At 36.5% G+C, this 15,542-nt stretch overlaps 1 protein-coding gene across 1 annotated transcript in view; it reads left to right on the top strand.

Moving 5' to 3' along the window:
- LOC109049616 (syntaxin-binding protein 5-like) overlaps nucleotides 1-15,542 on the top strand; it is a 74,006-nt gene that overhangs the window by 32,120 nt on the left and 26,344 nt on the right. Inside the window, 3 exon segments of the mRNA XM_042746226.1 lie at nucleotides 5,217-5,351; nucleotides 12,238-12,301; nucleotides 13,455-13,538. Of these exon segments, the coding sequence (XP_042602160.1) occupies nucleotides 5,217-5,351; nucleotides 12,238-12,301; nucleotides 13,455-13,538 (283 nt within the window).

Raw genomic sequence — 15,542 nt, 5'->3', positions numbered from 1 at the left:
TTATAATCTGCACTGCTTCTGTTGATGAGAGTGACAACTTGCCAACAGCGGCTTTCAGGGTCGAACACGTTTTTACCACATAACTGTGTTTTTGTGTGTGTACGGGTCTCTGCATGTGTGCATCTGCCTTAGAAAGTACAGGCAGGGGTCACAGGTATATGACTGATGTGTCTGTGTGCCTGACATTTAGAAAGTGTTTCCCTTTGCGATCTGCCTCACCCCTGAGGCTGCAATAGTGCAGCTGTGCCCCTGAGAGCAAACAAAATTGTCTCTGTGTTGAGCTGTAAAGTTAACATGAATAGGCATTGAGAACATTTTTTTATTTGCGTAAGGCATTGTATTTCTGAGCGATATTATTTTATATATGTAGAATTGTTTTATATAATTTTATTTTATATAATTTTAAATGATTTATGTAATTTAGAATTATTTTATATCATTTTATGTAATTATATTAATATTATTATGTATTTGAAAAAAAATAAAAATTACATTTAAAAAAGTAACTTGTTCTGAAAGGAGATTCTGAATGCCAGAACTTGAAATGTACTACTTTTCTATTAACTCTTTCCCCGCCAGCGTTTTTGAAAAAAGTTGCCAAAAAAAGTTTGAAAAGTTGATTTTCACTAAAATATCATGGCCCCCAGAATAATTTGTCGTATGAATATCTGAACATGCAAAACATCAAAATAAAGATCAGACCCTCTACTTTCAAACAAAACAAAAAAAAAATCTGTTTTATTCTTGTTTCAAGCATTGTTTTTTTATCAACACTTTAATATAGGTAGGTTTAATAAAAAAGCAACATTTTGAGCAAAAAGCTGAGATATCACATTTTTATAAAATACTGGATATCTGGATCATATTCAGTAATATTTTCAAAGTAAAAATGCAGTAGATGGCTTCCATCAGTACTCCTAAACCTTGCACAGGGGAAAGAGTTTACATCACTCTTAAAGGGGTCATATGATGTTGCTAAAAAGAACATTATTTTGTGTATTTGGTGTAATGCAATGTGTTTACGCGGTTTACGGTTCAAAAAACATTATTTTCTACATACTGTACATTATTGTCGCTCCTCTCTGCCCCGCCTTTCTGAAACACGTTGATTTTTACAAAGCTCATCGTTCTGAAAAGTGAGGTGTGCTCTGATTGGCCAGCTATCCAGTGCATTGTGATTGGGTGAATACCTAAAGCATGTGATGGAAATGTTAAAGAATCTCTTTGGGTTTGAGACTTTAGTTTTTGCAACGTTACGGATCAAGAACAAGAATCGGCCCACAAAAGGCTTGTGGGCTGTGATGTTGAAGGATGCTTCTTTTGGAAAGTATATTTTTGGGAGGAATATAGTTGGACCTACTGTCAGGACACCGTGGGCATCACACTAGCTGACGTTCTGACAGGAAGCTGTCGGAAGATGTTACAACAACCAGAGAGGGATGAGAGAGGAACAGCCTGTTAAAAAATGCTCTTTCCTGTCATAGACGTTAAAAGTGCTCCCAGCAAATGCTCTCTAGATTGCACATTAAAGCATTTTGGAGGAAAAAGATATTCGACTGTGTTGACTTCAAATGCTTTTGCTGCATTCAAGCCATTCTGACGCATAAGAAAAACAAAAATTCAACTGATTTAAATGCATTTGTTCTTACAAACGTTTACAGGAGGAAATGAATTAGAGCTCATTCAAAGATTATTTTCCTCCATGTTGTACATGTGCAGCTGGTCAGTTGTGTGTTTTATACGGTTGGCTTGCCTGAAGCAACACATTGTCGTTGATTATGAATCTTCTTGTATTTTTTCAGTGAGCCAGGTGTCTCAATCATTCAGAACTGTAAAATGAATTTTCCCATATTATGATGCCAATGAAAGGCAATGTTTATGTTTTTGAAGCCGCTATGACCTACAGACACAATGTTTTACAGATGCCATCCTGGTGCTGTAACATAACGAATGATCAGGGAGGTTGGCAGGTTTTTAAGGCTGTTCCTGAATGGATTTGCTCTTTGCTTGTATGTGTGTGTGTCCCTGGCTCAGTAAAGAGCAAGCCAAATGTCAGGAGTGCAGGGCATCCGTCTGTCATGCTAATACACTCATTTAGCTCATTATCACACGGTCACAGAAAAGCCGTCTGAACAAATGCACACCTCACTTTCACACGTGGAGGGCTGTTGATATTTGGGAATGTGGTTGTGTCTGGTTCTTCTAAACAAAAAGAAAAAAGGTGGGAAAAAACCCGTATGGCTCAGGTTTCACTGACATTGGTGAGACCAAAGGTTCATTATAGTAAAAACTACATAAATGGAAGGGAACAGCAATTTCTTAATAAAAAAAAAAAAAAAAAAAAAGATTTTTTTTAGAGGATACAAAATATCATTAGCTCAGTATAAAAACAATACAAGTGAATGGAGTGAAATATATGTGTTTTGATGTGGCACATAAATCTTGTCTAGTCATCCTGGAGTAGATGTGCAGATGTCATGTTAAATTCTCTATGTTACATGACACACACACTCACAGTGAAGTGATAGATGTGATTCATTTTTTCCTGTGCTAATTAATGAATTCATTAAAGAAGGATAATTAGCTAATTATGGAAAAGGTGCCAGAAAGGACTCAAATAGATAACTTTTTTCCACTTAAACATTTTGCAATTAAAGAAATGGATAGAACTTTTGACAAAATGATCACTTACCTGAGATGATGACATAATGTAGACATAAATATTAAGATATGTATAATTGTATAATATAAAAATATAAATTATTAATTTAAATTAGTAGTTTGTGTAGAGCTGTAGTGCATAGATATATTTAAACTGTGTTTATGAGTGCCTTCTGAAAGCTGTCTGTGTATGAGTTGAGTTTTTCATTCTTACATTTTAAATAAAATTGCATGTGTGTTTTCTTTGAAAGCCTCTTATGTTTTCTCTTACATTTTTTCTTCTATTTGCCCTTTCTCAAGGGAGAGAAAAAAAGAGAGCAGTCAGCAGTCCAACTTGTGTCATCTTTCAGTGTCTTCTCCATCTCCCATCTGTCCGATAGACAGGAAAGAAGTGTGTTGAGTTTGATGCATGGTATTTCTCTCAACACTCTTCCACTCATGAATATATAAATAAGGTGCTAGTGTGAAGTGCTGGGGGCAGGTGTTTGTGTGCACTTGTGTTGCAGGGAAAAAGCAGTGTGAAAGGGGTGAGAGGCAAGCCGTTTGCACAGCACCAAAACAAACAAGCCTTTTGTTCATAAAATCATACCATATGCTCCACCTTTTCTAAAAAAGCAAGTGTTCATAAAGATGCATGTGAGTTTGGGAAAACTAATACTTTAGATAGAACTTAAACTGAGTAATATTTCAGTTTTTGAACATAATTATATAGATAGACTCCAGTAGCTGAACTTGCTGCACTTTCATCCCTCTGGGACGTACAGAAAAGTGCATTTGAGTTGGAGCAAACAGAACGGCAGCTCCAGCTAAACTAAGCATTTTTATACTCAGGAATGACGTATGCTGCAAACATATTTGGTTGGAAGAAAATCGTGTGGTTCATTGATGCAGCATGTGAGTCAATATACTGACTTTGAATGTGCATGTGCTAGCTTTCTGTTTTGCTTATCTTACCCGTAGTTTCCACAGAAAAATGCTATTTCTCAAAGGTTGATCTTTCATAGTTATGGAGACTTGAGGGAGTCAGAAATGTTATGAACCGTCTCAGATGTCAGATACTTTGCTTAGGAGAAGTAAACATATGATTCAATTGGTGGCATAGAGTCTATAAAATTTGAATAAATCGCCAGTAAATTTGTCTTGAACTAAAAGGAGAAAAATGTTTATTGAAATCACAGAATAACTGCAGACTTTGGTATCTTGGTAAATCTGGGAACAGGTTGTGACATCTCTTTTGAAACTCTAAGGGGGCTTTCACACTTGGTTCGCTTCGGTACATAACGGCACTTACGTCTGTCTTATGAATGTACTGCAAATGATCTAAAGAACACTGAACACGAACAGAAATGAGATATACAGCTCTCTGTTTGCAGCGCATCAGTCAGGCTCGTCAGGAAAGTGAGTGAAATGTACACACAAACACATTTTTATCAATTGCGTTCACATCAGGAGCGAACTGTACCGGAGTGCACATGAACTGTACCCCAGACCACCCTTTTTAAGTGGACTCGAGTACGGTTTGCGGGTGCGCACCCGAGTTCAGAAGACAGCGTTCACATCATCCAAACGACCCGAATTCTGACATCAATCGAACCCGGGTGCGCACCAAAAGTGCTAGTGTGAAAGCACCCTAGAAGAGACACTACAGATCACTGGGGTCTCAAAAAAAAGTAATAAGGGGGAAATTTAAAGTCACTATTTAAACTATGTGCTGTAAAGGACTTTACAAGTAACTAAAAGAGACATCATTTTCGAGTCATGGGAGTCATAATATTAAATGATTTTCAGCCAGCTTTGTATTGAAGTAAAGTAAATTAACAACGTCTATGATTTTTATGTGTTACCTGCACATAGATATAACTATTTATTTGTCAGCAAAAGTCCCTGCTCGGAGAAAGTCTGATTGAGCACATTGCATTATAGGTATTAAAGTTTTCCTACTTTTTTCCACCACCTTTTGCTCTATGTATGTAGTTTCTGATTATTTAAACCCAATCTTGTCTGCTGTAAATTACCCCTTTTATACAAAATTCTTATTTCAGTTGAGTCCATGCATGCATGACTTTCTACCTCACATTACCTTCCCACTATTTTATAGAAATGAAATGGATTGATATTCCAAAAGAAACCTTCACGGGCATGAGTTCCAGTGTATCTAATCTATTGTGCTCTTATATGAGGTTGCTCAAATATTCATTTTGCAGCAATATGCTACATCTTGCAGCAACCTTTGAGCAGCCAAACCATATGATTTAAAGTATGATGTATGAGAATCCTTAGAATACAGGCTGCTGGATCAAGATTCAGCGTTCTGATGACCCCAGACAAAAAGAACCTAATAAGACACTGGAGAATACAATAAAAGATACATAATTTTGAATTTATCTTATAAATTCAGATGAGAAAGATAATTAAGATAAGAAATTGTATTACATTTTCAGTGGATACATATGAGGCCTTTCTGGGTAAAGTGTTTTTGAGTATGGGAGCGGTTGTGTTCTTTTATGAATTGCAAATAATAACAGATTTACTTTCTCTACATTCCTCTTTTGCAGGATAACGTTCTGTCATCTGCCCTTCCAAAGTAAATGGCTGTACATCGGCTCGGAACGAGGAAACATCCACATTGTGAATGTGGAGTCCTTTACCCTCTCAGGATATACCATCATGTGGAACAAAGCCATTGAACTGTGAGTGCCACACACACATTTGAAATGAAATGTAATCTCACTGAGACCTGGAATCGGATTTGTAATATATCATATATGTCACATCTGTCATTGTTCCTGTAGCCTTGTTATGTTTTATTTGTAACTAAGCCATCATTTCAATCAAATGCCATTTTAAATCGTCAATTCACCTGCTCTCCCTCCATCGCTCTTCTCCGTAGGTACCACGAGTTCTTCAATTATTCATTCTAACATTTTGTCAGCAGTTTTGTTTTCCTCCCTGACCCGCTGAAAAGGCTGCAGTGCCTTTGAGACCCAGACAGTGTAGACACACACACACATATGCATTTACAGGTGTCAGATCGGATCAATGTTAGTATAGACAGATGTCCTGTCTTGCCTCTTGCTTTAGTTCTTACGCACACGAACACTCGCAGACAGACATGTTGTGTCCCTTGCGACAGGAAGGGCAATTGTTGAAAGAGCTGCTCCGCCCTTTACTGTTGAACCTGTAGTGACAGACTTAATGGGCAATCAACATGGCTTTACTGTCATGTTATTGAGCAGGGTATTTTCTCCATTGTCTCTCGCACACATAAACACACACATATACATATACTGTTTCTCATACATGAATCACAATTAAAGAACAATGGAAGATTATTATTGGGCAGTGCATTAAATAAATGTTAAAGGTACTTTCCACAAGAAGGGCATAAAATAAGGTCTGAACTTTATTTTGTGATAAAATTGTATTTCTGTTAAAAAAAATATATTTTATATAATTATATAATATTTTAATATTTTTTTTCAACAGTGGCCAGTTTTGTTATTTCTTAGTTTTCAAAATACTAAGTATATGTCTAAATACAATTTAACACCAATATTTTAGCAATATACAGCATTAGAATAAACATTATATATTAAATAAAAAGAAACTATTTAGAAAATAAGATATGTAATGTAAATATGTAAAATAATATTTAAAATAAATAATGTATTTGTCTTTCTAAAAATATATAATATTTTTCATATAAATTGAAGGTCAGTACTTGTTTGATTATTTATTTATTTATTTATTTATTTATTGTAATACATACCAGGTTTCAATGTTTGACGTGAATTAATTCATCAGATAATAATATTTATTGAGTGACACAATTTTTAAGGAATAATACATGTTTTGTAATGGGGGAGAATATCATGAAATTATAGTGCTAAGCATTATTTATTTCTTCTAAATATTATATGTAAGTTAATATTATTTGTATTTGTACATGATCAAATTTATGACATAATTTTGAAATGTTTGACAGTTGAGAAGGTTAAACACATGAGATGCGTCACTAGCTATTATTCATTCTAGATTAAAGTCTTATCATAATTAATCAGACATATATAATACTTCGAAAAACAAGGAAATTATCTTAAAATCAGTGCCAGCCATTCAAGTGTGTTCATAAACATCCTTCTCCATAAACACACTCTCAGAATGCACTTCACAGTAGTAGCTACACCACAGCAGCTAATCAAGATGGTGTGTGCCTGTTTGAAAGAGAAAAATCTGGCGTGCCACTCTGCCGTAGGCATGATAACATGGTGGTGGGTGATGTAGGCATGATGCCAGACATTGAGAAAAACAGTTTGTTTGCTGCAGGTGTCAGTAGCACAGTGTTGTTTTAGAGTACGGGGGCATGTAGGTTGGCACTTTGACTGTGTGGGCTGTCGGGGGATTAAAGGTGGGCATAATGGAGTGATGTGATGCCACATTGACAAGGGGACATTGAGGCATGTTACAAGGGTTACAATAGCAGGTGGTGCAATTTTTAAGCTGTTCTCAGGTGTACAGACTGGGTGCAAGGAACGCCAACATGCCCTCTGGACAAACAGAATGTCTCCACAATTCAGTCTTTGCATGTCTTTTGGTGTGACAGTGCTCTGTCATAAATCCAGATCTCCGCCAACAAAGACACTGATGTATGGTTTCTCCTTGGCCAAGGTTAAGCAGACAGCAGTAGGCTGGGATTGTATATGTACTCGTACAGTCATTAAAATAGTATATATCGGACACCTTTATGAAATTTATATAGAGTCTATTAACCAAATGACATCCATTTCAGAGACTTGATTTGCACGACAGGTGTTACTGCTTAAAGCAAATGGATGCACTTACTTAAAATGTGAACGAATTGCATCTTGGATTGCGCACATATACACGTGTACACGCACAGCTGGTAGGGATGGAAGCGGATGCTGTGCTGTGTTGCTCTTTCCCTGTGGTTTTTCCTAATGACAGGAAATTAAACTTCAAGTCAACATGCACTCGTCACAATCAGAGAGAAAGCGTGAGAATAAGAGTTAGGTACGTTTAGTGTGATGATTGTTTTGGACCTTTAAAAAAGGATTGTGGGTAGGAGGGTATATGTTGGTGAAACGTTGAAATTATGTAATCATAAGATGTCTTGAGTGAAGAGTGAGGGCGGCAGTTACAGAATGCAATTTTGCCCATCCTATTCTTGTTGCCATGGTGATCAGCTCTACTAAAACCAGACTGTTTCTCCTAAAGTAAGGGTTTGAGGGATAGGAGGGGAGCGTAAATTAGGATTTTGAGGTCTAGGGAATGGAGTAGTTAATATCCGTCACTCTATCAACACGCTTGCCACCTTGACCTCAGTGTGGAGGGGCTACTGCTCCCTCCTTCCCTTTCTTTCTCTCCCGCTCACTCTCTGTCTTTTAACAAAACAGGGCTCAGTTTGTGCCAAATGTACTCATTGAACCAAATTTGGTTACTGTGCCGGGTGAGGATAGGTTACATTTTTCTTCTCAGCTAGATTACTGAACATTTTATCATATCAGACAGATAAGATGAATACTGCTGCTTACAAATGGAGGCTTTAGATAAGATTTATTTAAAAAAAAAAGTCAAAATGCTGTTTCATATCTGTTGGGGTGAAATTAGGACCTCAAATGAACATTGTTGTTACATATTGTTTTTAAATAATTAATATGTGTATTTTAGGACTCTCTGGATTGTTCAAAAAATGCAATGAAATGAATACAATTAACCATGCTTCCTAATCTCTATGGACATTTTGTAATAAGGAATACAAGCTTGAAGTGAAATACCTCCATTTTTTGTGAACCTGTCCTGTGTGAACTTTGTCTTTTTTTAACTATTTTGACACAGTAATGCATATAATTTATCTTTGAAGAGAATTTCTTAGTAAATATTGATACAGAATGCAATAATAATAATATGTCAGTATGTCATTAGAATATGATAACCTACTGTACATACAGTATAACAATTCATTTAATTAATGTTATGTGCTTTTAATGTTTAATGTTTTAATCACATCCTTTTTATGGCCGATTCAATAAATGGCTGATAATAAAACACTACACTGAAAAAAATTATACATTTTTTTAAAGGTAAGTTGTTGCAAACAATTTATTTTAGCTACATTTAATAAAAAAATATATATATTGAAAGTTAGTCAACTAAATTTGTTTATTTAAATGTAGCTGAAATAAATTGATTGCAACCACTAATCTTAAAAAAAAAAATAGTAAATTCAATGAAATCATTTTTTTTCAGTGTATTTGGGATAATTAAATTCAGTCATTTTCAAACTAATTTAGGCTAAAACCAAACATTTTAAATGCTACAGGTAAAAAAAGAAGATAAAGCAGCCATTAAAGGGGTCATATGATGCGATTTAAATTTTTTCTTTCTCTTTGGAGTTTTACAAGCTCTTGGTGCATAAAGAAGATCTGTAAAGTTGCAAAGACTAAAGTCTCAAATCCAAAGAGATATTCTTTATAAAAGTTAAGACTTGTCCACGCACCCCTTAAACCACTCGTTCTAACACACCCCCACATGTCTACATCACTGTGTGGGAAGATTTGCATAACACTGTCCAAATATTCACGCAAAGAAAGAAGGCATAACTTTTATTCTCTCTGTTGCCACCGCTGCCATGTTGAGGAGTCGCTGCTGTGTGTTTCGTTTGTGAAAGTGAAACTATTTGTTTTGGCCTTCCAAAAGAGGACACGACTAGAAATCAGTGGTTTCTATCAGTGGTTTCAAGTTGTATTTCAACACTGTTCCAGAACAGTCCAACCCAAATATTCAGATGTGTGCTGCGCATTTTATGGAGGATGAGGACTGTTTTCTGAACCAGTAGCCTGCAATGTGTCTGTGGCACAACGGCTGTTTCTATAAAGTTGGGCAGTTCAAACTTTGCAAGGACAGTCTGGCACTTCTGACTCACAGCCTGTAAGTACGTTTTTTATATTTAAATAATTTGCCACTGATGATTCAAACGCTAGTTTTGAGCAGTAGAATAAGCATTGTCATTTGTTGTTTCTCAGATCACAAATCCAGAGTGATCTGAGAAACAACATGGTTTTATGTTTACGCAGCACGATATGCAACACAATGCGTAAAAAGACAGTATAAGTCATTATAATCAGTAATTATGTCCCCATTGGATGCAAAAAATGCCTCGTTTGTAAAGTGTTTTATTGGTTTTGTCTCGTCTAGTGAGGTCCAGATCATGAACGAATTTTCTATTTAACCGGGATCTTCTTAGTGAACCGGTCGCACCAGTTCACCAAATTGAACTGAATCGTTTGAAACAGTTCAAGTCTCCAGTACGCACTAATCCAAAAATTACTTCGTTATTCGGTTTATAAACGTGCCTTACACTCCCTCTGATGTGAAATAAACCAATGTCCCGAGTAATTCAGTTACTCTTAACAGTACATTGACTGAACTGCAAAAATCACAGCGATGATGGGATGTTCGCAAGCAGAGCAGCTGAACTGAGTCTCGTGCTGCTGGCCTGGGAGACGGCATCACAGTATGTTAAGGGCCGTAACATTTCCGTCACACGCTTGAGGCATTCGGCTAATTACAATGCAGTGGATAGCTGGCCAAACGTTTCAGAAAGGCGGGGCATAGAGGAGAAACAATAATGTACATTATATGGAAAATAATGTGTTTTTTGAACCTTAGACTGCATAAATAAATTACATTACACCAAATACACAAAATAATGTTATTTTTAGCAAAATCATATGACCCCTTTAAAAGAAATTATATATGAAAATGCCCTTAAAGTTGGCATTAAACAGAAGTTGTGATAGTCTTTTCTGCACTAATGTGATGTATATCAGAGAGAAATGGTCGCTCCAAAAAAAACAACAACTGTAGGGCAGGAGTGGATTTTATCCATAGGGAACTGATTAAATTGCTGGATTGTTGTTTGCTATTGCAGTGATATATTTTTGCAAGAAGGAGGGGATGTTATTTTCATTTAAGATTACAGAGGCACATAAACAAGGTTTCACAGATAAATATATAATTATAATAAATACTGCAATATTTCATGAAATATTATATATAGTATTTTGTAATGGTGAGCAGGTGAGGGGCCCCGTGTTACAGATTTTTATTCCCCATGTACCTGTCAGTTACGTCGCAGACGCAAATCAGGACCCCTGTCTGTCGAAGCTCCATCACCGTAACAGATGTATAAGGCTCCGTCTCTCCCTCATCACGCTGTAGCTCAGCAGAATGTAGCTGAAGGGGACAGAAGGACCCCTGTCTAGGCCACGGCTGTCACCACTATAGGCGTCTAAGGCTGTGCCCGAGAGCCGTCAACAACACAGTTGGCCTGCTGGGTAGTCAGAGGGTACAAAGGAATAAGACTCCTGCCAGTACAATCAATGGCTTATGGGTGTCCACAATATTGCTATCTGAAGTAGCTCCTATTGATGGCAAGGCAGCTTGTTTTGTGATGAATAGAGAGAAGGGTTTTGTAAATGAGAGTATCCGTATATGCTGTCTTTTTATTAGGCCCGTATTTATTAGAATGAACCATTTTGCTCTTTCCGATCTATTGGGCTGTTTCTTAACTAAAGTAATGATGGCATATTATTACATTCATTGGCTGCAAATGAGTGGGCAGTAGTGGTCTTGTAAAATTTCTCGCTTACACTATTGTGTCCCGGGGAGATCTCAAAGCTTCTTTTATGTATTTAACTGTGAATAATCTTGAGGTTGAAACTGACTGTCTGAATGTCAGTGGAGACTTATACATTTCATATTTCAAAAGCCTAATGGAGTAAGTATCTGGATGGAAAATTTCAGATTAGGTTGGTTTCATTTGGACAACATCAAATATAAGATGCCTCTATAGGAGCTTGTCATGCATTATGTAAAACCCTTTCATTTTGAACAGCTTTGCATGGCAAGAATCCCACTCTTGGATTTTGTAATGTATTGTTAAAGAAGATATTTTTATGAGAAAAATCCCATTTTAGTGGTGATAAATCTCAATAATCCCAGCCAGTGCTGGACTTCATATCAAAAAACTCATGCTATTCATAGCTAGATTGAATATATCATGGTTATTAATTTTGGAAATGTTTGATAATGGATCTGTATGACAATCTTTGATTATAGTTATGAGTTGTATGGCATACCGAACTATCCAACTGAATTGATTTATTTAATCTTTGGTGCATGCTTGGAAACATACTTATCACTTTCATAAACACACCACATAAATTACAACATGCACTGCAATTCAAAAGTTGGACGCCTTTTTTTATTATTAATTAAAATATAATATTTAAAAGATAATATTTCACAATATTACTGTTTTTACTGTATTTTTGATCAAATAAATGCAGCTTTGTTGAGACTTCTTTTAAAATAAAATCTTACCAACACCAAACTTTTAAACAGTAGTCTCTCTCTATCTCACACAGTCAAACACACACATCCCCAAGGATCCTTTCCTCACTGTCTTCATACTGTATTTCTTGTTATGTGTTTGAACTCCTCTATCCTGTCTCCTCGCCTAACACCAATCCCAAACCTGTCTTTCTATCACAGGTCCTCCAAGGCCCACCCCGGCCCAGTCGTTCACATTAGTGACAATCCTATGGATGAGGGCAAGGTAAGGCGATGCCTACACAACTACATGAAAACAAATCAACAGTTCCTGACATGAATAATTCATTTCCCTTACTTCACACAAAGCTCTTGTTTTTTCCATTCTGAACTCCTAAGACATTTCTTTCCTACAGTGCAGCACAGTTCAGTAATTGGGTCTAATCTCATACAGCTTGTTAGCAAATTATGTTGTTTTTGAAAACAAATGATCGAGGAGATATGAAGGAGATGAACAAATGCTCCAGCTTCTTCCAAATACATCTTTTTAGAAATTCATTTTACCTTCGCTAATTGCCAGCGCACAGTCAGAGGGGAGCAGGGAGACTGGCACACACCTGCTGGGGTTTTGCGTTTTTATGGATGACAAACTGTCTGTCTCTTACTCTGGCAGCTGAGAGCTCCTCATAGGCGCCTTTACAGTGACGATCCAGTCTCTCTCTCTCCCTCTCACTTCTGCCCCTGAACGGGGCATCGATCCATAACAGGTCCACTCAGTTCTTAATGGGTCTTCAAGTCCTTAGACACAATGTCCCTCCCTCTTGGCTGACAGAACTCTGACAGTTTATCAATTGATATACTATCACTGAATCTTTAAAAGACAAAGAGGTTTTGAACTCAGATGACAGGAAACGTAATTTTTACTTATTTCCTGACCACTCATTCTTATACATTTACAACTCAGGACTGAAGTTATAGAGCTTAAAAAAGCACCTTAAAGCATCTTAAAAGTCATACAGTAACTTTGTGCAGTACAGGATCAAATTTAAGTCTGAAAGAAAGAAAATTCACAGAAAAAGACAGGTTTGAAATTACATGAGAGAGTTTTCATTTTCTGGTGAGCCATTTCTTTCATAATAAAGGTAGAGTTGAATTATGGTGATAACTTGCACATTTCTTCCACGTTTTGAGCAGAATGTTTTGTCTGATTCATTGATTTTGTTGGAGAATGAAGGTTTGTTTTGGATTAACAATCAGAAAAAGGACTTGAATTTTCTCAAACAGCTATTTAATGTTTTATTTGACGAAACGCATCATTTACTTTCAGATTTACGTCACCACCTCCATGAACTCTCATCAGTTTACAGGTCAGGTTCAGCAGCCTCACAGCATATTTTCCTTCTTTTCTTGTTCCCCCCACATCTTTCTTCTTCTTTCAGCTCATAATAGGATTTGAGTCTGGGATCGTAGTGCTGTGGGATTTGAAATCAAAGAGAGCTGACTACCGGTACACTTATGATGAGGTATGTATTGTCACACAATGTTGTATTCCAGGCTCCTGTCGCCTGCAGTGGCACAAATGTGGAAATGCGTTGCACAAATATTCATGAGATGTTTGATTTTAATAGAGGAGACTGATTAGATCTCTAAGTAGGCACATAGTCTGTTCAGCTTGGTGCTACAGCATCAAAGGAACATTGGTATATGAGAAGAATAAGTGGCAGTGTGTACTTTAGATGCTGCTGTAAGTTCTTCCTATTCTCAACCATTCATTCATATTGGTGTCTTCTTCAGGAATGTTCTGAAAAGTGGAGGGACACAAACTCAAGACTCATTAATATTCCCCCAACTTATTTACTGAACAGCAAAGTGAGCACTAGCTATAGGAGGATTACAGTTTGCATGTTTGTTCAGTCTACTGTTCTTACTGGGTGTTGTTCTTAAAGCCATTCATTTATACAACATCATTTATTGATTCATAGATTGATTGAAAACAAACTTCTTTAAATATTATAATTTTCTCAAAGACTTTTTAATATAATAATTATCCAATAATTATTAAGACAAATTAACAATTTAAAATATTTTCAAATAATAAAAAATACAAAAAATTCCATGGTGAATAGAAAGTTCAAAAGAACAACATTTTTTTAAAATATAAATCTTATGTAACATTATATAATTTTACAAATGTACTGTCTCTCTTGGTCAGTAAAAAGCATCACTGCTGAGTGAAAGTACCACTTTCATTTTACAAATAAACTCCATTACAATAATAATATCCCGAAAAGTGTATGAACTTGGAAATTTGAGGAATGTCACCTTTCAGCTGTGCTATGCCTCTGAATTTATTCATCAATTTATTGGCCAAATATCTCTTGAATTGGTTTTGAACAATTCATTTCAGCTTAAATGTTATTTATTTATTTATTATTATTTTTCCAGAAATAGTCTTTTTGTCTGAATGTCCTGGAAATTATTAACATGCATCTGAAAAGCCCCCATAGAACATAGTTAATCTGCCACTTCAGTTTAAGTTGGTTCGATGGCTTTTGTCAACAGTGGCAGCCAGCTTACATTAGTTATTATGATGAGCATGATGTGCCCAAAGCAAAGTGCGAAGGAATTAAAACTGACACTTTTTCCCCCAGACATGCACATACACACACACACACATGCACATGTCAAACCCATCTCTTATTGTAACTCCCTCATTGGTGTGTTAGCGTATACGTGTGTTGTGTGTGAGAGTGAGAGTTAATTTCTCAGAGGACAACTCATCTGTACCCTGATGAATGACTGTGCCTGGCTGGATGTCTGATTTATTCCTGCCTTCATTTAACTTGATTGATTAGTACAGCAGAGATAAATGTCCTACAATTCACTGCTCCATAGGGGTAGCAAGGTGTCATTTTGGCTCAGCACAGAGTCACGCTCGTACCATGAAACCCTATTGTCCATCAGACCCCCCCCATATTGCCTTACTGTTTATAATTTTGAAGTAGAGACCAGGAAACGGCTCAGACAGGTTGATCAGACTGTCTTTAGTTATGCAGATGTTGCCTGGGAACCTTTTTATGTTTGAAGGGGTCACAGAAGTGCAATAGACAGCAGAATTAACATCATATCAGATCATGGGAAGCTATTAGTGCTGAAGGGGTCACTGAGGTGCAGTGAGCAGCAGAATTAGCACTGAGGCGGTAAGGAGCTATGCTGTTATAGATGGATGGAAATGCTGAAAATAAGGATAAGGAAAGGATCAGTGCAAGCAGCATAAAGGACATACTGTATGGATAAGCAGTTTCTGTTTAATAGAGATTTTAATAATCTTGCTTTCTCCACCTTCTTTTTCCCTCCCCTTCTCCTCTTTCATTTAATCATTTTTGTGTGCGATATAGAGTGAGATATAAATAATAAACTACATTTTTCCTAGCATCTATACAAAGTTCTGTCATAAAAACAGATCTACATTGGCCTCAATCTGCCCAATCTACCAGTATTCACATATACCTACATGGTGCAGCTGA

This window comes from Cyprinus carpio, chromosome B20 (assembly GCF_018340385.1).
Source record: "Cyprinus carpio isolate SPL01 chromosome B20, ASM1834038v1, whole genome shotgun sequence".
NCBI lineage: Eukaryota > Metazoa > Chordata > Actinopteri > Cypriniformes > Cyprinidae > Cyprinus > Cyprinus carpio.
Note: the sequence above shows the minus strand (reverse complement) of the source record. Positions and strands in the feature narration are given on the sequence as shown.